This window comes from Perissodus microlepis, chromosome 12 (genome assembly GCF_051167445.1).
Source record: "Perissodus microlepis isolate ML-2025 ecotype Zambia chromosome 12, ASM5116744v1, whole genome shotgun sequence".
Classification (NCBI taxonomy): domain Eukaryota; kingdom Metazoa; phylum Chordata; class Actinopteri; order Cichliformes; family Cichlidae; genus Perissodus; species Perissodus microlepis.
Window position 1 is genome coordinate 34,178,967 of NC_140472.1, and position 25,650 is coordinate 34,204,616.

The 25,650-nt window shown below is 40.2% G+C and overlaps 1 protein-coding gene across 2 annotated transcripts in view; it reads left to right on the plus strand.

Annotated features, from left to right (window-relative positions):
* LOC146376742 (protein unc-13 homolog B-like) overlaps positions 1-25,650 on the plus strand; it is a 183,200-nt gene that overhangs the window by 89,822 nt on the left and 67,728 nt on the right. For both annotated transcript variants that reach the window (XM_084945718.1, XM_084945719.1), the window contains 2 exons: positions 21,559-21,608; positions 21,969-25,640. In XM_084945718.1, the coding sequence (XP_084801844.1) occupies positions 21,559-21,608; positions 21,969-22,083 (165 nt within the window). In that variant the 3' untranslated portion in view covers positions 22,084-25,640. Of the gene's footprint in view, positions 1-21,558; positions 21,609-21,968 lie in introns of those variants that run through there.

The following is a 25,650-nucleotide window of genomic DNA, read 5'->3' on the forward strand; positions in this document are numbered from 1 at the left end:
ACAATCACGCGTCTTTCGTAACAGCAACACGAGCGGTTATTAGTTTGAGCTTCGCCTTCAGGGCTGAACGCCGTGTCATGGGCCGGAGGCTGTGGAGCCACTGGCCATGGCTTTGATGCTCTTTTGTGCTAATGGCTTTTTAATGAGCCGTAAGTCACGCCCCTATCCGCTCGCTGCAAAGCATTTTGTTCCATAACAAAGTGGATGCCTTCATGCTTCAAAGACGATGGTTCCACATCAGTAAAGAAACTTGAATACATTATTGTGTTTTTGACATGAATTACTCACATTGTTGTCAGTCTTACAGATGAGCTCTCACAAATGTTAAATCTGAGAAATTAAGCCAGCACACGCTACATTTCTACACACGTCAGCCACAATATTCAAACCGCCTGTGAAACATTGTCCCTCCAGGACTCCTCGTGGAGATGGGACTTCTGGAGGGGTCTTCTTGCACCAGGATATGTTGACTATCAGTGGGAATTCAGCGTGTGAGGCTTGCACTGGTTCTCCCTTGAATGCATGAAAAGATTGAGGCCAGAGGTGATTTAAGGCAGTGTCACCACCTCTGGCTTTTTGTTCCTTGAAGCATTTCTGAAAAGATCTTTTTATGTGACAACCTGCATTGGTCTGCCAATGAAGGCCAATGTGCTGTTATCATGAGGCTGTGCATGGTCTGTTTGGGTGACTGTATGTGTCAAAGTAACATCTACAGGAATGCCGAGACACTTGTAATTTTTATGGCACTTCGGTCTATAACTTTGACTTCACTGGTAGCATATGTGTAAATGCAGATTGCAGATGCATTATTATTTATTTGAAGGTATTTTTTCAGTCACAGGTGGGGATTGACGTTCCTGGAGTCAAGTTTAAATAATCTGCTGCTTGATGTTCATACCCTGAAGAAATTAATTAGAATGAATTTCTTATTGGAAACAAACAGCAAAATGAAACAAACTCTACAGCAGCGCTGACATGATTAGGAAATTAATAATGATAACCATGAAAATTAGATCAACACATGATGAGTCTTTGGTTTCATTCGTTATGGAAAACAGTTTCTCCCCGTCACTGTTTCAGCTGCTTTAGTGCTTCTGTTCTTTGCTCCAGGTAGAAGTCGTTTTTTTAAAATAGTTTTCATTAAAAATGAGCTCTCACGCAACATTTTAAAGCGTGTTATAGTTTGTCTTCAGCATGACTTTGCTGTATCAACACAGCCATAGAGCAGCACTAAGACTGTCGATCTGCCATCAGATCTGCTACCTTCCATCTGTTGGCGCCAATACGTCGATTAACTGAGATAAATGGGCAAAAATGTCAAATCTGCTGCCATCTTTTGCACATGTGTTGTCTTCACTCACAGAAATTCACTTCAGCTACGACATTCAGACTCAAACTGAACTTTATAGATTTGAAAAAGAAATTCAGAAATTCCTCCACAAGTTTGACACGGTCGCTCCGGACAGTCTGGACATGTTTACGTCTGGACTAAAGTGATGATTGGACCCACAGAGAGACACTTTGCTGTCCCTGCAAATGAAAACAAACTATTTAAAGTACTTCTTAATTTTCATACTGGTGAGATTAATTAATTATAAATTAATGGGAACTCTCCAGTGGTAGCAAAACATTAATTAATGATTCCAAATTAACCATTAAAAACGTTTTATTTTTAGAAATGTGAATCACTTCAAAGCAGGTTAAAGGATGAAGCGGTCAAATGAATTTCTTCCTGGCATAATTATTATGTGTCTGTACAGCATATATCTGAAAGTATACGAGTGTAGTCCTTCAGATATCTTGTGCTGAGGGCATACTGATGTAGCTGAGTAACGTGCGGCTGTCAGAAACTATGAGAGGAAAAAGAGCAACAGAGAGCGGCGAGTGAGAAGAGAGTGAACGCAAAAAGAAGCGGTGCTTTTGTTGGCCGTGCAACAAGCTGCCATCAGTGGAGCTAATAGGAAGAGGTGAGCTGAGGGAAAAGCCTGGAAGCAATAAAGATCGCTCGGGAGATGTGAGGGTGTGAGATGGAGAGGCAGGACCAAAGAACGAGAGAGAGATGGAGAGGAGGAGGAGACAGCGCCGTGTGTGCAGACTGAGTCGGAGGTGAAAGAGACTGCTGGGAGGCGACTCGCTGAGCGCTGTGATCAACACAGAGACGAGTGGAGGAAACGAGGGGAAAGTGACAGAGTGCGCTGGTTGACACGCCCGACGAAAGCAAAGGACAAGCTTGCCAACTTTTTTCTTCTTTTTTGATTAATGTTTAATCTGCTAATGTCTTCTGATTTATTGTGGAGCTGAGTGGATCGCGCTACAAGGGGGGTTAATTAGTTTTCCCAGCTTATCACTTCAAAGCCTTTTGTCTTGCACATCTTTGAAAATGATGTAAAGAGGTGCAATCACTCTGTTCGTGTTCACTGGGGATCGTAGCCGCTCTGTTGTCGGATGCTTGGATTTTGCTGTCAGACTTTGATTCTTTATTTACCACCTTGGCTCATTTTCAATCTGCATGAGGTAGGTATTCAGTTTTCACTCAGGACGGAATCACGGCAGGAATGCAAAAATATCATTAGAGTTAGAATTAATAGAATTAATTATGTCCTTTGAATTGTTTAGGATAAACTACATTTAGTGACTCAGGAGAACTTTAATGTGTTTAACGACCTCCTGATTAAGCTGTGTGTGTGCAGATATGTGTGTGTGACACAAAGTGCTGAAGCATGTGTTCATAAAGGAAACACATTTCCTCTCCTTTTCTTGTGAAGATCTTATGTTAGAAATTCAAATTTTTCCAAGGTTGCTGAAACAAAATGAAACTTTCTTTCCGTCTCGTCCTCCTGCTGTGCCGATACATAATTTTCTGTTAATGCGATACAGCATCTCTGCCTCTTGTTCTCCATCCCTGCCAGTCTGACTTGGCATTAAGCTTCACAGGAAAAGACAAAAGTATTTCATCCTCCAGCTCTGTGCAGACGCTCCAGAACAGCTCCCTGTGTGGGTTTACAAGTCGTGATCCCCAACTCGTGTCGTGTAGAGGGTGTGAACGCGTCGAGGCTTTAGCGCCGCGGGGCGTGTCCAGCAGCTCGAGCTTTAAACATTTTTTTAGAAGAGTAATAACAGAGAGTAATTAGCATTTTTCCTTCATTACATTACTTCTCAATCTGCAGGTCAGGACATTCATCAGGTTGAGGGACAACTAGAGGACTGATATGAGTAATTTCTAACTTGGAAGTGTTTTAATCATTCTTTTGAATCTTTGCGGTAAATGCATTTTTCATATGAGCCATTTAGCAGCTTTCAGAGCTTCTTGCAATAATTAAAAGTAATATTTCAGACAAAGTTCATCATCCTTATGTCCATGTCCTGCGGGTTGTATTGTGGCTGTCTTTTGGGCTTAGAGTAATTGAATAAATCCCTGACAACTATGATTAAAGGAGCTCGTGACTGAAGGGTTGAGTTTGAGTTACCAGCTGTAGGCAGTAATAGGTTGGGGGGGAGGGGTTTAAGGGGGGAAGAGGGAAAAATTAGTTTTTATAAAAATGTTACAGACAAGCAACTTTAAATGGATGTTTTATTTTCAGTTTTTGTTCTTTGTTGTTTTCCATCGAGACATAAACTGAACAGATCATTTTAGAAGCAAACTTGTTAGCTTGTTAGTGGACAGGAGGCATATTTATAGCCATGATGTTGTAAAGGGACAACCTCCGGGGCTAAAAATGAAGCCACTGGTCATAGCAAAAGTTGCAGTTCCTCTAGGGGCCACTCAAGGTTTGCTTCTTTTCATTTTTTTATGGGGGGTGGCCTGCATTCATCGACAGATGTCAAGACAGTTTTTCTGAGTGAAATTCAGTCTGTTCATTGCACCTGTACAGTTTATAGGTGCACCACGCTAGCGTTAAGGGATAAATTAGCACTCCACCTTTTCATCCATGCACAGTTACTTCTGGCTTCAAAAATCAATGCTGTGATGGCCAAAGGTCGATGAAAATGGATGCCATCGTGGTGGTTACGTCCATCGTCTATACTGCCTGTGGCCATTTGTTGATTTCCCATTTGTTTCAAGAGTGGTTACAAAGATTCATAGTCACATAGGGAGCGAGAACAAGTTGAGGGAGTCCACAGGAAGTTGGAATATTTGATTAGGTAAGATTTTCATGTAAATCTGGGAAGATTTGACACTTAACAATCATGAGGAGAAACTTCGAAACTAACTGTGATTTGAAATGAAGACAGATTCAGGAAGTGCATTTCTTATTTATTGCCTGAAAAGTTTTTGGAAACTTTTTGTATTATGTGACGTTTTGCAAATAATCCACCGTCTCAGTTTCTGTTTAAAACCAAGTGTTTGTATGAAGTGAAGCTCAGTGTTTTTGCAGTTACTGTAGGTAACGGGGGAGGACATCTCTCTGTCATCTTTCATGGCACCGTCACAAACTGATCTCTCGCGTCTGGTTGTAAACTTTAAATCAACATGTGTCATGTCAAGTTTGTAGGAACAGTGAGTGAAAAAAGTTATAACTGCTACATTTTCAGTGGCTCCTGAAACATATACTTTGTAATGCATGTCAAGATATTTTTCTGAAATGTTTCCATAAGACATTTTAAATCAGTAGGAACGTTTTGATCACTCTGGTGCAGCATCACTTTGATAGCTGACGTGCAGACAGCTCACAAGAAAATGTATCAGATTTTTATTTTAAACAAGCACACTGTCCAGTTTCAGACAGAACTTGCGACTCATAGACGATCTGAATAAAAATTCATGACTGTAGCAAAAAAAGAAAACAATGATCTGGGTCTTGACCTCTTTACATTTGGACTGACGTGTGATTAAAATGATCTCCACCGAGCACACCAGTCCTGACCTTGTTAATTGTTTGTAGGCTCTCCCTCCTGAAGGCAGGCTGATGTAGTTAAAGGCCACGGTGATTTTTTGCTGCCACTCAAGTAATGTGTGCATGACCTGAGGTTTTAACCTGCACAGGCATTCGTGCATTGGACACGTTGACATTTTACGTGCAAATGAGTAAAGTCGTTGAAAATACTCTGTATTTGAGTTTGTACCTGCTTGTGCTGTGTGTAGCCCCCTCACCTTGGGGCAAAACCGTTTTAAGTTTGAAACACTGGGTTCTGCAGACAGCAGTGTAGATAACTTCCATCACGTCATCCGGTTTATGGTTAAAGTCTTGACTTGAAGGTTAAAACGACAATAATGAATTTCAGGCTGGGGCAGAGCTTCTTTTAATATTTACATTATTATCTCCAGTGCTAACCTTATGGGAAGCAGTGACTTTGAATACACTGACTTTATATGAATACTTTTATGAAATACTCCAAATGAAAAGTAAATGTGGGATGTCTGCACCAGCATATTAATGGCTGCATATTAACTGCAGGTGGAATAGACAGATGTGAACTAATTTTGTGTGTTAAAGAGTAGCCATAGGCAATAGTAGCTATCATCAGTCTTGTGGCTGCTGTCATTGTCTTGGGGCTTTTTAAAGCTCACGTGCACATATTTAGATGAGTGTCGCACAGATACCTGCTAATTAGCGGTAAGTAAATTACTGGATTTCACTCAGCTAATCCACACGGATTTGTCAGATAATAGATTTAAGGCAGAAACACTACAAATGGAGTCAAGAGGTTCAGCTCAGTGAGTCATATTAAATGAAATGTCAGATACTACCTGCCAGTCAAAGTGACCATGCTCTGCCAAATGCAAATTATAAGCTTTAATTAATTTTGCACACACGAGCAGTGATGTTAGCTTTAAAAAAACAATGACTATGTTAGACATGCCTGCAAACATGTATATTTTCATGTCTGAAGTAAAGCAACTAAACATGCAAATCTATGGGGCTTGACTCACTGTCGTTAGCACTACTAACTGGCTTAATCTATCAGCCCAGGAGGTGACTGATTATTTTTAAAGTAGTTCTCACTGTGGCTTTGACTTAACAACAACAATATTTCATGTAGATTAGAATATTTGCCAGTGGATGGAGGTCTATTCAGGATGCATGTGTGCAGAGTTGCTGTGGAAGTGAAATGAGCTGTTTTAACGATGTCACTGGTGGCTTTAGACTCGAGTTGATAAAAATTAAAAACTGTACACTAACATCAAGCTAAGTGTTGATAGTCAGATGTGGGAATTTACTGTTCCTGGCAAAACGTCACAAAAATAAAGCCTTTGAACATATTTATAAGTCACGTGTTTGTGTGTTTTAAGTCATTTTTCCTTTAGGCTCAGTGTTTAACACTAGGATGTGGTCAAGGCCTTTTAGTGGCATGTCCTCACACTGATAGTCACACTGGGTTGTGTGTGTGTGTGTTTACTGGTGGTATGTCTAGTTTAGCCCAGACACGACAAGTGATGAATGAGCTGAATACCTTGAAACAGACAGAGCAAGGAAATAGAGACAGCAAGGGTCACTGTGTACAGACCTGCCGCAGCATTAAATGGATGGAGTGATGGAGGAGAAATGGCAATACAAGACCACCTTTATATGTAAGGAGTGCTTTGATGGAGGGAGGATGCTACTGAGAAGTATTGTCTATAGTATCCTGGCAACAACTTCACATACATGGGGAAAAAAGCAAAACAACAGCACTGTGTGTGAAATCCACAGAGACTCTCAGATATACATGTTTATTTATTTGCACTTACAAATGTGTCCATAAATACGCATAAAATACCAAGTGTTGAATACAGGAAAGGTTTTGTTTGATGTGGAGCTACAGCGTCTGACTTTAATGCTGTTTGGGGTTCCACGTTTGTTTGGATGGGTTTAACAGCCATAAACTAATCTTCAGTTCTCACTGTTAAAAGCTGCCCTGTGTTATTATCTCGTAAACAAACAACGAAACGTGAAACGCATCGTGCCTCGTACCTGTGCGCGTGAACTTTCTTCATCTCTGAACACTTGCAAAGTGGATTTTTTTTTTGCTTTGAAACTTAAATTGTTTATCTAAACAAGGCTTTCTCCCACTGAATGTGTGTGTCTGCTGTATTTGTTCCTTCATGCTACCAACTGTTCAGTGACTTAGCATGAAAGAGAATGGAACAAAAGGATTTCCACACAATGGGTATGCAGGCTTTAAAACAGCAATCGGAGCTTCAGCACTGGTCAGAAAACTCGTTACGTTCAAACAAGAAGATCAGTAAGTGCTTCTAATGATCCGCCATCATCACTTTTCAAAAACTGCAAAGAAACAGAAGAATATGCACGTTTCTTAGGTAAAGTAACTTTGACAGTCATACGAAAAGACTCCTGATCTCCTCGTTTGCTGATCTCATTTTCCAGTCAGTCTTTCTACAGAACATTTGTGCTTTAACTTAATGAACAGCACAAATTGGGATAATGGTCCCACTTTTATTCCTCATAGACAGAAAATGGCGCAGAAGTAATTTTGTAAAGAATGAAATAAGATCTTGGGAGAGAAGCTCAAATCCTGCCCAGTTTCTCACTTGTGCACCGTCACTCCTTTAGTTGGGAGCGTTTGTCAGATTCTTTTGGAGATATGTTAAAAAGATGATGAGACGGCGCAAACCTACAGCAAGTTTATCATTTTAATGTCTGATTGGCCCTGAAGCAAAATTATAGGATAGAACTATTTAAACGTAAAAAATCTGAATCATTTTGGACTCTTTTTAATCACTGACTGCAGTGGCTGAAGGACCAGGCAGCATCAATTTATTACAGTCAGCAGAAGGGAGAAAGCTTTCTGTAAAGAGCCATGGTTTTCTCCCAAATTGGCAGGAACAGCAAGAAGCATCATGGTTTGGCATCTCTGAAATGGCAGAGAGTAAGCTAAATCAATTAGCCTCGAGAGGCAGTGCATTGTCATTCGCATCGGGTTACCAGTGGCAAGCAGCCAGCTGCGGTTCATGGAGCAGACGTTCACTCAAGGAAACGGGGAGGAAAGGATTAAGAGGAAGGAGAGGCAGCAGGGCGGCTTATTTGATTTGGCCAGGAAAGTGATTAAACCTTCTACCTAACATCCTCCCCTCCCTGCTGCTCTACACGTTAGCTGCTGAATGGCTGTGGCACACCTTGCCAGAGTGTTGCTCTTGGCTGGTTTTGCAGCTTTGAGCCTCCAGCGCAAACATTTTACCTCGTATTTACATCTGTTCATGCTGCAGACCAAGTTTTGTTGCTGGTGCTGTATAGTTTGTGTTTGATTAATGGAAAAGAAGGACTCTTGTGTCTTTCTGATTATATATTTTTATATGTGTGTGTGGATATATGACTGATGAAATTGGACGGCGTTGGAGTGGCGATGATAAATCAATTAGAGTGCATAGGAGAATTAGGCTAATGAAGGTGACAGCAGGGCCAGCGTCCCACTCAGCTGTGACTCAATCTTATTGGTGGGTGTGTACTAGTGCACATGTGTGCTCTTACTGGATCCTACACAGGAGCAAAGAATTTTAACAAGGGTTTCATAATGATAGGGAACTGTAATATCATTGGATTTCAGTAAAAGATGCATAAACAGAAACAACCGCCTGCATTTTTAGATAAACCTGATGAGCACTGTTTGTTTATTTATTCTTTTTTGTATGAAATATAATGACTGGCTACTGCATGAATCAGTAGGGAAGCTTTGTCTCTTACGCAGCAGAGACCTGCAGCATAATTAGAAGAAAGCGAAGCCATCGATGCCATCGAGGATTTGAATGATAGTCAAACAGCACCAGTGACACCAAAAACGAAAAAGTTTCCGTCTCCCATGAGGTCTGTGCTAGAGATCTGAAATTTCACACAGAAAGTTTGGAGATTTGCATAATGCATGATCTAGTTAACTGACTGACAGATTAAAAAAAAGTTTGAGGACACTTTAAAGTTAATTTCTGATGTTTTTATGTTGTTGTTGTTTTCAGCAGCTTGAAGATCTCTTTCTAATAAATTCTCATACGTGCACAGTTTGGTCCAGCTGTTTTCCATATGGGGATGTCAAATAGCAAAACAAAGAAGTGATGCCAGTTGTTGGATGTTAAAAGATTAAAAACTGTTCCTTAAGAGTCTCTTAATAATAAATGAGATATAATAAAGCTGCTGTAGTTTATTACAGAAGTGGACTAAAAGTGATTGCAACACATAAAAAGAAGATGCAGACAAAAACAACACTGATGTTAAATTCATGGCTCTCAGAGGATGAACCTTATTCACTGGCAGCCCTCTGAGTTTTCTGCTATCTTCCATCAGTCTGACATTTTTGGTTTTAAAGAAATGTTCTGACACCTGTCAGATGGTTTGGTGTAGATTTATTTATTTTTTGCTGCACGGCGTATCCATATTCACTAGTGTTCACCGGTTTCATATCAGCTTTCTTCACTTCCATCCATCCATCTTCTTCTGCTTACTCGAGTCAGTGTCGAGGGGGTGCTGGAGTCTATCCCTGCCGCCACAGCACGAGAGGCGGGGAACAACCTAGACAGGTCGTCAGTCTGTTGCAGGCTTACTTCATGTAAACAGTGAAATGTTTCGTATGTGAAACTGTGATTGTGGGCATGCAGAGACTGCTAAGAATCAGCATGTCATGTAACAGGATGTTAGCATTTAGCTCAAAGCAACGTCTTAGATTAAGAATGACTTTTCTTCGTTTTTACGCTCGCTTTGTTCTTGTTGTGATTTGGCTGATCGCTGGACTATAAAGAAAGAAACTCAAATAATCCTAAACTTGAGTTGAACTGGTTTTGATCTCAGACCTTTTTCAGTCCCACTTGAAATGAAATGAGTTTGGGGTTGGCCTCAAAGACTTAACAACTGAGAAGAAAGGAGGACCCTACTACACCAGATCACTGCCCTTTACAGTAGAGCTTTTTCTTTATTTCAATTCTATTTCAAATCATATTCCATGAGCATCTTGTCTTTAAGCTATTATTTCCCCCTTATACTAACTCCATCTATTTACTGCCTAAAATTGCTCCTGTCATTGCCGTCTACTTTGTCACTCTTTGGAAACAGCTGTTATTGCACTTTTCTTCTCGGTGCTTTCTCTTTTAACTGTCTCCCTTTCTCAGCCAGCTTGCCACTATTCATCTGGTTGTCATTCTTTTCACAGGATTCATGCCCCCTCCTAGTAGTGGTATTTATTTTCTGTCAGGCAGCCTTTGTCCCGAACAGAATAGCAGGCTCATTAGACACACACTGACACGTTAAAGATGCTTGTGAGCATACACTTCTTTCACACAGACACACACTAACACTCCCCAGAGAATTGTTACTAATCAGCCTTATTTATATACTTTCCTGGGTATACTATACCTGTTTTTCCCTGTAGATAAGCAGAAGGATGTCCGTAGTAGTTTAGTGAGGTGTTTGAATGCAGTGAGATTAATTTGTTTTTTTAGCTGTTTTAGCATTTCCATTTTTTATTTTTTTTTACTTCTTCTTCTTCATCTTTACTAAAACAGCAAGTTTCTGGCACAACAATAAAAATGTTAATCATAGCTGCTCTTTGTTAGTCACTGTGAGGCCAAGAAGAGTCTTGAGCAGGCTCACTAGATGAGATTAAATTAAATCTATACTAAAATGATTATTATGTTCCAATATTAGTCTCCAACATCAGGGTCACAATATGTAGAGTGAGGAGCCAAATGCAGGACTCCAAAGTAGACAAAGAATGAACAGGCAATACAAAAGTCTAGAAATAAATAATAATAAAATCCATCAGGTGAACAAAATGTAAGAAACGCATGAGGCAGGAAATAAATCCAGGAAAAACTGGGACAAACAGAGCTGCACACAAGGGAACACAAACAGACACATTAACAAAGGGCAAGGGGAAGATGGGACTCTTAGAGCTCACTGGGAACAAGAAATGGAAGAACCGAGATACAGGTGAAATGAGATGATGCACAGCTAAAAATTAATAAATAAAAAAAGGATACAGACTCGTAGCAGACACAGAGGCAGAGGAAGAGGTCCTAACAAGAGACGAGATGGAGGGACGAAAACCGTCAAACACGGAAGGAACCTGAACACTAAATACTCTTAAAACTCAAAAGAAACTACAGCAACAAAGAAATGAAACTAGGAACCCTTAACTCAGAAACAACATCAAAGGAAAACGGTTTGAATCACATGACAGATTGAAAATTCTGACTTGGTAATTCTGTAACAGTCAGAGGTCGTGTTTTCTAGCTGACTGTGGGAAGCGTTGTGCTGTTTGCTGGTCTGTTATGTGGATGGTTGGTTCATGGATGAAGTGCTTGTATTTTACTTTAATAGAAACTGCATGCCTCTTTTGTGTTTTCCTTCATAAACCCTCCTCTTTCATTACCTCTGATTGGTTATCCTGTGTAGCTTGTAACTTGATGCCCGGTGTCATGGAAACCTGCAGTATGTTGGCTACTGAAGCCGGCCTTGATTGATAGCCTGTGTATGATATTGGCAGAAGGCAGGTTTTGTTTGCCTGGTTACGGAGGAGAATTTAAAATGCTGATCAATAAGTTTACAGCCTCTGAATAGGAAGCATGCTGTGGAGCTTTTGCCAGGCCTCTGGACCAGCCGAGGAGAAAGGCATTACCAAAAGGCTTTGTCTAAACAGATGAGCTCAGCCAGACTCCTGGCAGAACAATCACAGGGACAATCGTTCAAGTTTATAAATTCACCATTCAACATCTGTCTGCTCAAAAGCCTAGCTGGCTATTATGTGTCGATGCAGATAAGATGAAGTGAAAAAAAGCAATCCACTTGACACTGTCATTGTCAAAGTACAGCCAATGTATTTTAGTGTTTGATAATATGGAATAAATCAGTGTTTTTCTAGATTTTTAGGCTGAGGATAAGCCAAACTCAAATCCAGATCCACAAGCACATCTGTATTCACATTTTTGCAACATAGCTGATATCAGTTCTTCTTTTCTTTGGACTTCTGACAGCTTTTACAGCATCTACTCACAGACACTTGAAATCATTTATGCAAGAGTGTCACCACTCCACTCGCACATCGTCTTGTCAGATACTTTCAGACAATCCAACTAATGTTCCTGCAGCCTCTGGTTTGGATCCAGGGCTCCTGAGGAGGCCAAGTTGTCATCATAAGGGAAAGTTGCTTTCCAAGTCCTTTAGTTTGTACCATATTAGCATTACCAAACCTCTCCTTACAGATGATGCACCTGGGCTGAGAGCACCCCCAGTCCAAAAGACAAGTATCTTTTGCATTTTTCCCCTTGCTTGTTAATCGTGGTTTGCTCAGCATAAGTTCATTGCTGGTAATCAAGGCCTTTAATATATCGCACATATTTCCCACCATTTAGCAAGACAGGTTGCATTTTTTTCAAGGATTTTTTTAAAGGGATGATAAAGATAAAGTAAACTTTTTTTGTGCTGATATATTTGCAATAAAAACACGTTAGTCAGAAAATGACTTTGTGTGCTAGAGATTGCTCACATCTCCTACAAGTAGCTAAATGTAGCTTCTCTAATTAGTTTGGTTCCCTGACTCGGTGAGGTATCACTCTTGCACTCATTACTTCAGATTGTGACTCCTGTAACACTCTGTTTACTGGCACAATAAATATCTCCAAAGTCACCAGCTTTCACCTGTCTTTGCATCGCTACACTGGCGTCCAATTATTTGGAAGCCAGCAGAGATGCAATGTATGTAAAATCTTTCCATTTTGATTCCAGCAGCTCTAATGGGCCTCACTTTTACTAATAAACTTTAGGCTGTGGCACCAGAAAGGACACATGGCCTATTTTGTTGGTAAGATGGGTTAATAGCTTAGAATTGTTAAATCATACTTTAGTTAAGAAGCAACTATGTAACTAACTAAATCTTTGTCCAATTAAGCTTGTGCTTACAGTATGTTCACAACTTTTGTTTGCAAATTCCCTTTTCTCTGTAGACATTGACCCACTAAATCCAACATGGAAACCCAGAACCCTTCATCTGTAGCTGTTACCAAACCTCTATGCTGTCCTTAAATGGCTGCGCTGACCACGGCCTGTGGACACGCTACAGTCCTAAAAGATTTAAGGAAGAAGGCCAATTCTATTGGAAGCCAAATCACAACTTGCTCCAAACTTTGTTCCTCTTTTTTCAGTTTTTATATTACCCCAGTTTTACTCCCAAATGCATCAAATCATAAAACTGAAATGCACTTGGAAGTGACAGCAAGGTAACAAGATTCTACTCTGGAGTAGAAACACACTAGATATTGGCAAGTCTGAGATGTCATAATGCATTTACCATTATGAGGTGCTGTTTCTGCCTGTCCTGGATCATTAAAGGAATAATAATAGGTTAGTTTTGTTGTAAATTGCTAATAAAAGTATTTATACTATATTTAAATATATTTAATATTTTTAAGTGGTTATTGCAGCAAGGTAAAAATAAATATTTTGGAATTTGACATCTCATTCTTCCACTTGTGCTGTGACATGAATGGATGCTGCAGGATCATTCAGCAGACAGGAACAGGTAAATCTCCAAAGTAATCCTTGTCATTTGCTGGCACTGAAGCAGACACTCAGAAAATCTCCCCCTTGGCTCAAGCGTGAGTTTCTCCTTTGGGTCGAGTCCAATGTGAAATGACACCGAGCAAAAGCAAGAGGAGCACAGCCAATAGAAAGACAGAAGTAAGGATGAGCAGGAAGATGTCGCAAGGAAAATAAACTAAATTATATAAAGGATCTTTGTAATTATATCCAAATGGTAGCTTTTGATAATAAGGGCTTTGAGAATGAATGAGTCACCCCAAAGAAAACCAAAACTTGGAGTCTTGACATGCCCAGAGCTTCCTCCCATCCTCCCTGCAGCTTACTAATCAGTATGGCTGGATGGGGATGATGGGACTTTCTAACCTGCCATCAGCCAGCTGCTCTCCTCCAGGCTGCAGGGGGGAAAAAGAAACAACCAGTGTGAAAACAGTGATTCTGCCATAGAAATGTCTAATTATTTGAACTTTATTATTTTTCTGCCTTCTTAGTGATATATTCGTGAGTCTCAGCTGCTGTCGCCAAGGAGAAGAAGCTAGTTAGAGCCAAAAAAAGCACATATCAGATGCTTTTTTTGGCATTTGAATTAAATTCAAATGGCAACAAAAGTTACTGTTACAGAAATCCATCCAAAAATGATCCAGGTTACAAAATGAGTTCATGAAAACAATGTATAATTGTTTAATTGGAGTTGCACAAAACATTTTCTTTGTCGTCTCCAATTCGTTGTGCAAACATTGTCATTTTAAGCTTGGAGAACAGGTGCCTTTTACTGAAATGTCTTATTTGGAGTTGTAGGAGCTTCTTTCTCTCTCTTATTTTTTTCAAATCACAGACTCAAATATTTCCTTGTGGATTACATATCTGCCAATCCTTCAAGTCCCCACGACACTACATGTTTGTTTTTTTCAAACAAAGTAAGGCTTGACCTTAAAAACTATGATACGTTACAGAAATGTTACAAAATAACAAGATGGTTCTGTCTGTGTTTCGTAAAAAGCAGATTAAGGAAACACTGCCAGGGGAATGATTTATGTTTTGGTTGCTATGTGTTTTCCTCTATTCTTCCCCATTTTTAAAACTGAGTGTGCATAGCATAGCTGTTAGAGCTTCTTCCGTATATTTAAAAGACATTAGGAATCCTTCATCTTTGTTCCGTGTTTCTTTTAGTAGACCTAAGCTCGGTGACATGCAGGAATAAATGAGGAAACAATTGTTCTGTTCTGATTCTTCTGGGTTTGTCTGAGCTCAGCGGTAGCAGATATTTTCTACAGCCAGGACAAATCTCAGGGTCTAGCTTTTATAATCATGCCTGAAACAGTGCTCGGTGTTTTCACATTGGTTTAATAAAATCTGTTTGCTTGATTTTTCACTCTGAAAATGGCCATACTGTTTTAGTAAAGGTTGTCACTGACTTTCTTCCTCATTGTCATCATGTAAATAAAATGTTTACAGAGGAGTAAACATAAAAACAAAGAATAATTCATGTACAAGTTTCAAAAAAGCTGTTTGTGAGTAGCTAATATTTATTGTTCTAATTATATAGTATAATGAAGTAATTAGGTAGTTCATGCAGTTTGTTATCCTGTTTGTTGGTGCTTTTCTTTCACTTGCGTACGAGTTAGTTTGACAGCCGTATGGATTGTTGGTAGACCAAAACAGGACCTGTCAATTTGTGATGGATAGTTGTCACTGTTTTCTAAGAGGTGGAGGGATTAATTGATTAAATGTTTAAATAAAATAGCAAATGAACTGTTTATGTGGTATACTCAGCAAAAGTTCATCAATCTATATATTTATTTAAACCATGGCAAACGAGACTGGTTTTTACTGGACTTTCTCATTTTGTTTGGTTTTGTTATTTTAGTGTGGTGCTCATTTGAGAATATTCCCAGCTTTTTGTAAGCTCAGCAAAGCCCAACCTAAGAATAAGTGTCAGTCAGTTGTGTCAGTTTCTAAATCAAGCTGCAGAAAACAGGGTGTCTCTGCTGTGAGAGAGGCACTTTTACTGAATCTGAAATTTTCCATGTCTGTCCTCATTTATCCTTCTCTAATGACCTTTAATTAGGCTTTAATGCTTCCTCTGTCATTATAGGAATTTTCATACTGCCTAAACAATAATATGTTTTTATTGGCCACTTGTGTTCATGTGCTCTTTCGTCCTTGCTAGAAGTTTATTCATAAGAATTCATTGTTGGTTCTGCAATAAAAAGATATTAAGGATTATCTCTAAAATGGTCAAAGGAACATTTAGATTGCGTTAAAGCTTCTAAAATAAATCTTCATTTTTCCCGTTAGCTGGCTGACTTATAGTTTCCCCTTTTTGAAATATCAAGTAATTACCCTGTAATCCTATAGAGCCTGTCTGTAACATTCATCACGTGTAAAAGCAACAACCATCATGTGCTTGGTCTGTTTTCATGAATAATGATATTTATTTTTAGATTTCAGCATTTAGGATTTGATCAATTATAAGGAAAAAAAAGCACAAACTTCCATTTTGAAAGCATTTAAACAATGGCTCATCTTTTTATATCCACGTGAGTGTGTTTGTTAATGTAGGGGAACTGGGTTCATATGTGATTTTTGCAGTTGACACTTTTATTTGCTGTAATTGCGATCAGTGCTCCCTGTAGGACAGTCAATGAATCTGATTAAGTCTGTAGTTTGAGGGTGATAGGCCAAAATCTTTATACAAATCCACAAACCAATGAGTCCCAATGCTGTTCAGTCCTCTTCTGTTCAATATTTTCTCACCAACAACTGAAAAAATATTTGTACATATAAGATCAAACATGTAGAAATCTCAGAGGTCGAACAACTTTGTCCATTATTTTGAAATGTACTTTTTGAGTTACCTGAATATTGAACAGAAGGCTTTGTTAATTTTACAACATATGTCAGTCTGCTGCTGAATGTGCGTCTTTGAAAGACATAAGCTGTGTTTTGACATTCTCCTTTAGTCGTCAGTCACTGAGTAATGTCAAGTTGTAGTGAATGCAGTGGATTAGGAAAGAGCAGTTGTCATACATTGCATTGCAACAACATGGTCTGTCTGTTCCAGGAGCTTTGCAATTTTAAATAGTAACCATTTCGTTATTATATTTGGTGCAAGTGCTTGAAGCTGGAAGGATTTTAAATGAGCTGGAACTTACATCACTACGTCGTAATCTTGCCTAATTGAAGTTCGTGCCATTCTCATTTTTCAGATATTCTTGTAATTTAACATTTACGAAATAAATGATCAAATTAATCGTATTAATTTGAACATATAAATGTTTGATAAATAGCAAATGTAATTAGTTTCTGATGTTCAGAGCTGGAAATTTGTGTTTCAGATTGATCTGACCCGGTCAGGCTGTTCTGACATAACAATTGTTTTCCGAAGGGTTGATTTAACCTCATCGTTCCAGTACAGCGAGGACAAGTTTTAAGGCTCGTGGAGAGCAAGGAGAGGAAATGTGTTGGGAACAGAGCACTGCTTTTTTTGTGCGTGAATAAGTGTGCATACTCCTTTTTTAAAAGAGTACAGGTTGATTAACTTGTGACATCTTTGCTTATCTAATGATGACAGAGTATTTTTAATTTTTACACATTTTATTTTTTGTCTTCCCATTTTAGCCATGGGCCACTGACTTTGAGTGGCTGGGCTGGATAAGCTTCTGACAGGCTTTATTAATGAACTATGATACATCATGTATATACATCTCCCACTGACAATGTGGGGAACTAGATAAGGACAGACTGCTCTCTTTAGAATATGTTCTCCAAGAATCGTTTCAATGGACAACATGGAGCAGGTGTTTCCCCTAAAGGAGGCGCAAAGTCAAAAGTTCACCCACCTAAGAAGAGGGCTCCAAACCCAAGGGTAGCACTAGTTATTCGGGGCAAAATACATCGTTTATTGCAAGGATCTGCAGACCACCATGTCCCAGATTCCCACCTCTATTATTCAGGTATTGAGGAAGACGAGGCGAGAGAAACACATGAGAGCAGAAAGGAGCGCAGGAGCATATACCCAAAGGTTAGCCCAAGGGCAGAAGCATATTCCCCCACAGTTTCAAACACTAAAACGCATGGTGTAGCATCTGGGCCACCATGTGTAGGAGAGGTGGAACTGAACAGAGAGGGGTGTATAAGAATACCCTGCACTTTGCAGCATAAAAGATGTAGATCACCAGCAAATATTAAACGAATCTCCTTCGAAGAAGGACTTCGGGATGCTCCGGAGCAATTACGGCCACCCCTACACTATGCTCCGGTTGGTCCAGACGTGAATGGCAAGAAGTTTGTATCAACAGCAGGAAGGAATTTTGCCTCACCCCGTATTCGGCCAAAGAGACCTTATTCTACTGGTGACTGTGTTGACTACAATTTTAACAGACCTCTCCCTGGTACACTGCTAGAAGAGGATGAAGATAAAGAGGAGGAGTCAAGTGCCATCATCGAGCACATTCTAAAAGAGCTGAGGGGGATCAACAAGATCCAGGAGGAAATCTCCGACCTCAGGGATTACCTGACCTCAGTTCGAGGGTCAGTTGAGGAAGTATCATCGTGTGTAGATGCTGTTCTGTTGGAGATTGAGGGCATTCGTTCTAGCAACAAGCCTGGAGCCCATGCAGGTACTTGGTCAGGGGTAGGGTGCAAAGATGGCCCATCCTGCCGCAGGAGGCCTGCGAGTGCTTATGGCAGTTTAGGTAGTGCAGTGCCAAAGTCAGAGTCAAATTGTTTCCCTCAAGCATGCAATGAGCGCCATAGCATACATAGAGAATTACTGCTATCCCAGCCAGAAGACTCAACAGTTTCCCCAATCGCTGAATCAGTGGATCATCGGGAACTAGAGGAACCAGAGGATACCTCTGAGCATAGCTCTGATATCCCAGTAGGCGCTATAGCAAGAAAACTCAGCTTTGGCTACCTTGACAGGCAGGATGGTCAAGACTGCCTGAGCACCAGCTCTTTGTCTTCTGGTCATAGTTCCAAATCTGAATCAGACATAGAAAGACCATCATCTAGTCATGGAAGAAAGCAAGAGAGGACTCGTGATGGGGAGGAACATTGGACTAATGCTGTACCAACACACAGTGGACCTATGGAATCCGTGTGGCATAGGGAAACAGCTTACATAAGGGAGCATGAAGGTGTGAGCCCTCTTTGCTGTGAAGGAGCTGGGAGCTGGGAACAATACAGTGGTGCGACGGGATATGGTACATCTGGGCAGTGTTCTAATGCGAGCTCAGAACATCTCTCTATACATTCTGGAAAGCATTACAACTCACCTGCCAGCAGTTCTAGCAGAGAGGAATGGCAGCCGCGAAGGAGGCGGCCTCAGAACCAGTCTGGGATTCATGGATCGGCAGATCCCAGTGAAAACTCCACTGTAGCATATGAATGTGCTGCTGATTTGTCCTACCCTCAAAGTTCTGGTTACCACTCAGTCGATGGGCATGATGCTGAAGCAGAGGAATCAGACTTTAGGCATTCAGCTGATCTGAGCTTTACAAGAACTTGTCAAGTTGAAACGTATTTAGCATATGACGAGTCTACAGCAATGACGTGGACTGAGGCATCCTGCGTGACTGACGCCAGTAACCAAAGCTTAGGAAATCAATTCTCTCACCCTGGCAATGCAGATCCCCAAGCTGGGGGTTTCAATGTCAAACGCATAGGTAGAGCAGTACTTGATTTTAGCTCTGCCTTGCGGGGAGCGTTGCGCAAACTTGAAGCACCTGGAGCTGTGAATCCTGAAGAAGAAACAGACTTTGAAATATCAATGCCTTCAGAGCTGCCTACAACTCAGTTGCCTTCAAAACCTTTTTGCTATGAGACACAGTTGGTTCAAACATCTGATATAACCCAAAAAGGTGATGTGGTTGGTGGTGATGATATTGCTTTTAGGGAAAGCATAACCAGCACTGTAGATATATTAGATACTTTCTATGTGGAGCCTATGCTTAAAGAAGCCATCAACAGCCTTACATTGGAGTCTACAGAAACTTACCAACACCCTTTTTCTGACATTGTCCCACCGTGTCCTGAGGAACTCCCAGTCTGCCCTGACATGATTTGCAGTAGTGCTGCAAAACTGCCTCAACCTGATGGCCTTACAGAAAAACATGCAGAAACTCTTGCAGATGTGAGCATTAAAGAAGCTCAGCTTTCACAATGTACCACTGCGGATTCATTGTCGGCCTCGGTTTTGGCTGACGAACCTGCAGCCGTGGAAGAGCAAGGGCAAACTGATGTCCCCAGCATGGACACCCCTATAGTTTCCGAGGACAAACCAGAAGGAGAAGCAGCAGAGCTATCCACAGAGATCAGCCAGATGGATGAGCGCAGGCTAAAGTGTCTGAGGAGCTTTCAGCAGATTCTTCGTGAGAAGAGAGAGACCAGGCGCAGCCTTGCCAGTGTGTCCACCTTCTCTCAGGATGAGTTTGAGCAAGGTAGTCATTACATGACATTTAATGTTGGGCTCATCTGTTGTTTTATTGTATGCATTTTATTTGGTTGTACAACTTTTTCAGTATCAATGCCGGTAATGTTTCAGGGCAACAGCCAATACCAGTCATTAACCGGAGAATATTGGATTTATTAAGCTGTATTCCACTCTGAGATGTGTTGTGTTAACGAAGAATTTAGTGAAAACAGAATTTAATTGATCAAACTGATTCAGTTAATTTAACTCTTTGAGTCAGGACTGGATAAAAATATCTGATTAATGCACGTTTTAATTTGTTTTGTTTTTTTTGCTTTTTTTGTGATTAGAGTAGATGAACCATTAAAATGTTTCAAATGAAGAGCGATATGAACACACTTCATCTTCTCAGTAAAGGAGAATGGGTATTTTAATTAATTCAGATGTCTATAAATGGTAACTGAGTCATCATTTAACTTTTTTGTCAACACAAGTGTTTCTTGAAGAACAAACAGGAAAACTTTTCCTTCCCAGCTTCCTGTCATCAAAGCCTCTTCCCGTTACTGAAACTCTTTGATCTGTCCTGGTTGCAGTGCATCGTTTTCGTTGATGAAAGCTTAACCACCGGTGTCCCCTTTAAATACCCTCACCCAGAGGTTATGAATAAGCCCCAGTACCAAAAGGTTCCTTTGGGTATTTACCGTACCAAACGTTTTCTGCTGGCGCTACACTTTTCTTGTCCCTTGAGAGTAATGTATCACCTGCCACTCAAGAGTCCCTTACTCCTCTAAGGCAGTGGCCATTTGCTGAATTAGAAAACATTAATTATCTCCTTGGAAAGCTCGCCTCACATTAAAGAGGAAGGAGAAGCGAAATATTAGGAGTCATTTTCATGATAAATTATACATGTTAATGAAACATTTATGACCTCAGACCCCATCTATCTGATAGCTCAGCAACTGTGCTGCTTTTAGCATTACTCAGGAATTAACAACAAAATGAGTAATCCAGGGTGTGGCATGTTATTTCACAAACTAGTCTGTGACTGTTTTACATTTGTTTTTCTTTTTTCTTCTGTGCTGTGTTACAGATGGAAGTCAAGATGGAGATCAGGTTACTTATTTTGTGGTTTCTCCCCCATTAAAATGATAAACGCAGTATTTTTAAAGAAACTGTTCTTTCTATAATTATATTTCTGTTGTATTTATACATTTCCATCATGCTTGTGTCTATATTTAATTTTCCTTTTGCATTTATATCACTTAGATGTTCAGTTATATGTAGTTATGTATATGCTATAATGCCCGCACTGATTAGGACATAAAAGATTGAAGCGTATTCGTCACTGTGGTATTTCCTTTAATACCTGTCAGAAGAAAAAACAAAAACATGGTAAATATTTGGTTTGTGTTTTCTGGGAGCACATGTTATTTGTGTTTACTGTACAAGGGGAAACCACATTAATGAGGCTCATATATGCATGACGACAATTCAACTGATCGCAGAGTCCTGTTTGGCATGCGGTACTGAAACTCAACCAACACATTTGAGTCCCTGTGCTTCTGTCTTGTTATTTCCTTTTCACTTTCTTCTATAGCTCATGCTTGTGCATGTGCATGCACCACTGTTATGAATCCAGTAAAGCCAGACCCAGTAGCTGAACGCCTGACCTGTGACATTCTTTTTCAGAGCCGAGATCAAGATGGTGACCTCAGCAAGCACCCGTGGGCCAAGCCAGGGTCAGTAAAGGTCTTCTGATGTGTGTGTGTGTTCGTTCAAGCGAGTTAGTATGATACAGTCGACCCTAGAAATTTGCAGGTGTCACGTTCCTAGAGCACCCGTGAACAGTGAAAAACTGTGAATTCTGGGTGTGGTCATAAAATGCATGTAAATTCCTGTTATTATAGTATATTTCGCCATCACAAGCTACAAATTCCTCCCAAAAAATTACGGAGGATATTTGTGGTTTTTGTGGGTAGTTAGGCTCTAAGGAAAAATCTGCAAACGACTAAGGCCGTGAACTGAAGGTGTGCTGTACTCTGGGTTTTCCTTATTTAAAAACTGATCAATACATTTCCACATTCGATTGTTTTGTACAGGGGGAACACACCGTTTGGCATTGACAGCATGCCAGATCTCCGCAAGAGAAGGCCCATTCCCCTCGTTAGTGAGCTGGTAAGCAAACACTCAATCATTTTCCTTGTGACATTTTAATTTTGACCCTTTCTGACCCTAAACTTGATCAGCTAATTGAAAATAAAGACAGCCACCTTTCATACTGACTTGTATTTGAATATGCAGATGTACCAGTTTGAAAATGTCAGTCAATAGTGACTAAGCGAGCTAAACAATCTCCCACATGAGAGAAATAAAACAGGTTTATCATTTAACTACAATGATGGAGTCAAGTGGCACTGCTGTGAATAATGAACAACTCGCTTAATTAAGTTTTCCCAGCTAGCATGAATTTCATATTTGATTATATCTAAAATTATTTTGCATTTCTAATTATTGACAAAGTGAAGGTCTAGCTATACAACTATATTCTCAAACGTATTCACTGACCCATCCAAATCATCGATAAAGCAGCTGGATGCAAGAGTGAGTCGCTCCCAGGAGCTCAGGGAATTCCAGCAGTGTAGTGAAATTTCCAATCTGTTAAATATCCCACAGTCAGCTGTTTGGGGCATTATAACAAAGTGAAAGTGACTGGGATCACAGCAACTCATTGTGCCGAGTGTAAAGTTTGGTGGAGAGGGGATTATGGTGTGGGGCTGTTTTCCACCCTTTAGTTCCAGTGAAACTCCAGTTCCATTTTGGACAATTTCATGCTCTCAACATATTGGGAACGGTTTGGGGATGGACCCTTCCTGTTCCAACATGACTGTGCACCAGTGCGCAAAGCAAGGTCCATAAAGACATGGATGAGAGATTGTGGGGTGGAAGAACTTGACTGGTCTGCAGTCCTGACCTAAACCCAGTAGAACACCTTTGACTGCAAGCCAGGCCTTCTAATCCAACATCAGTGTCTGACCTTTCAAATGTGCTTCTGGAAGTTTGGCCTAAAATTCCCATAAACACTCCTAATCCTTCCCAGGAGAGTTGAAACTGTTGAAGCAAAAGGTGGGTAGACATATCAATTAAGTCTATGAATTAAGAACGGGAGGTTTTATTATTGGTAGATATTATTGGTTAGTTAACAGTATTTTTAGCGTATGCACCAAAACAGCAGTGTGAAATAAATGAATATCTGCAGCTTCCATTCCTGATCACTCAGTTGAAACGTTTGGGTTAAAGAAACTGCTGATAAATATCCGAAATAAAGCTAAGGCAGTATAGATCATAGGGGACTTAGTATGTTCATTTCCTGTTTAAGCTCCTCCCCTTTTAAGCTAACTTTCTTCTTATTGGCTGCTACCATAAACTAAAGGTTTGAGCAGCAGAGGATCAGCAAAGGAAGGGTGGGGCTTCTGTGCTCACAGCCAAAAGTGCGTCTCAAAGTTATCGTGTAAGGTTGAGTAAAAAACGCTGAATCCGTTCACAGAAGTCTGAAGGTTCAGCTTTTGGTTCACAGGGTTTACTAACCTGTACAGTACCAATATATACAAGTCAGAAAATAAATAAAAGCATAAAAGTCCCCCTTTCAGATTCATGAGCTTCAATGCTGGGCTGTGGTGGAGTACACACTGTTGGCCTAACGATGGTCACCAAAGCAACCGTAGCTCTCATTTGCTTGTTTTTTTTCATGTACCCATTGCACAAATATGTATTACGGGGATTTTCCAATGTGTTGTTTTGTCTAGTGCATAGTTTTTGTTTCTCTTTGTAACTGTGGTGCACGAGATGTTTTGCCATAACTTTACTTATGGATTTCAGCTGTAATGACCGATTAAAGGCCTTCAGTTTCTAAAGTGGCAATTAAAAAAACTGATGCAAGAGTTGTACATACTGCAATCACCTGATTTGATTCTTAAAGATTGATAATTTGCAGGTATATGCTTGAAATAGCACTGTACAGCAGCGATCGCTGGGTAGTAGTTTGTTTGCAAGCAGTGAATTGTTGGTTTCAGGGTAAAAGCTGCTGGTCCTCTCAGAGGGGAACCTGTTCGTTTTGTCTCTAACCTTTTCTTTCTTCTTGTTTTCTTTCTTTGCACGTCTCCCTGCCTTTGTCGGCCCTCAGGCTATGGTGAGTAAAAGACCAGAGATTTCAGCTGCTGTACTTTATTATTTGTTTGAGGCGCTTTGTTTCAAACTCTGCTTTGTAGCGAAGCATTTTGATCTGCTCAGTGCGAGTTTTTCTTTTGTGGGTTTTCATACATTCAGTGTGAGCATGCACACACATGCAGCACATACAAGTCAAATATAAATCCGTTTATTTCAAAATAAGCTGACAAAACTTTGTGTGAATATTTTCAGATTTGCTTTTTTTTTGAGGGGGATTTGTGTTTTCAATTAAACCGCTCCATTTTTTTTTACATAACACATCCACTACTCTACAAAAACGCTAATAAATGTTAAGGTAAGTAGTGGCTTTCTCCCCTCAGTCTTCAGCTGAGTACTTTGGATGCTCAGATGTAGATCCATTGGCTGCAGCTGTGAATATTCAGTCCCTGAGACTTGTTTGATTAAAGAAACTCGTCTCCTTTGATTTAAAGTGATGCTCCAGGGTGATGGTCCCTCTTTCAATGGCTGATGTGACAGATCAGGTTTGAAGGGATCTAAAGATTCTTGAACAAGCTCATCTAACTTCATCAAGCTTTGTCAATTCATAAATCATAAAGAGTAAGTGACCCAGACAGGAGATGATGTCCACGGATGAACAAGAAACTTTTCAGATGGAACTAAAGTAGTTTGAAGATAAAACTGCAGAAACTCGGAAAGAAGAGTAAAAATACGAACAGACAGTGGTTTGTGATGTTACCTGTAAAGAGTAAAAGTTTCAGATAAATAGAAATAAGATAATTACAAAATTGCTGCTATTTTTACAATGCAAATCGCACTTAGAGCAGAGAGCTTTTTAGGAGCAACATGGTGTCCAACCAAAGATTAATGCAGCCAAACCAGGAAACATGCACACATAGATACAGTGGGATACATATTGACTAGATGTAGTGGACTTCTGCTTCTGGCTGATTGTGATGTTATGTGGACTGAGCTGCAGCGTGCCGTATTTCCGGTTTTACTTTGATAGTCACGTGTGCTTTGTTAGCGTGTTTAGTTTTCCTTCTCTTGTCACGTCCTGCCTAATTAGTTCCAGCTGTGTTTCCCTCCTGTTTCCCGTTCTCTGAGTTCTCCGATGTGTGTTTTAGTCCTCAGTCTTCTCCTGGTCGTCGTGGCGTTGTTAACCTACACTCCCTCCGTGCTGTGTTTGCTCCCTTCGTGTTCCGAGAATTCCCTAGCTCGTGTTTCCCAGTTTAGTCTCCAGTGTACAGTTTAGTTTCTAGTTTTTGTGTTTGACATTATAGTTAGCTTTTGTTAAGTTAATTTTTATGTAGCGTTAGCTACGCCCCGAGTTTAACTTTCTGTTTCCGAGTCCTGCAATTGGGCCCTTCATCCTGCCTGCCACACAGCACTCACCATGACAAATATAACTTTAAAAATTCATAAAACCTTTAAAGTGTTTTGTTTTTTTAATAATATTTGATGGCCAGTCCTGTTTTTTATACCCTGGTGTTATTGATATTAAAGTTATGGATCTCTTTCCATTTAGATTAGGGTTAGGTTTGCTTAGGACAGGGGTGGGAACTCCAGGCCTCGAGGGCCGGTATCCTGCAGGTTTTA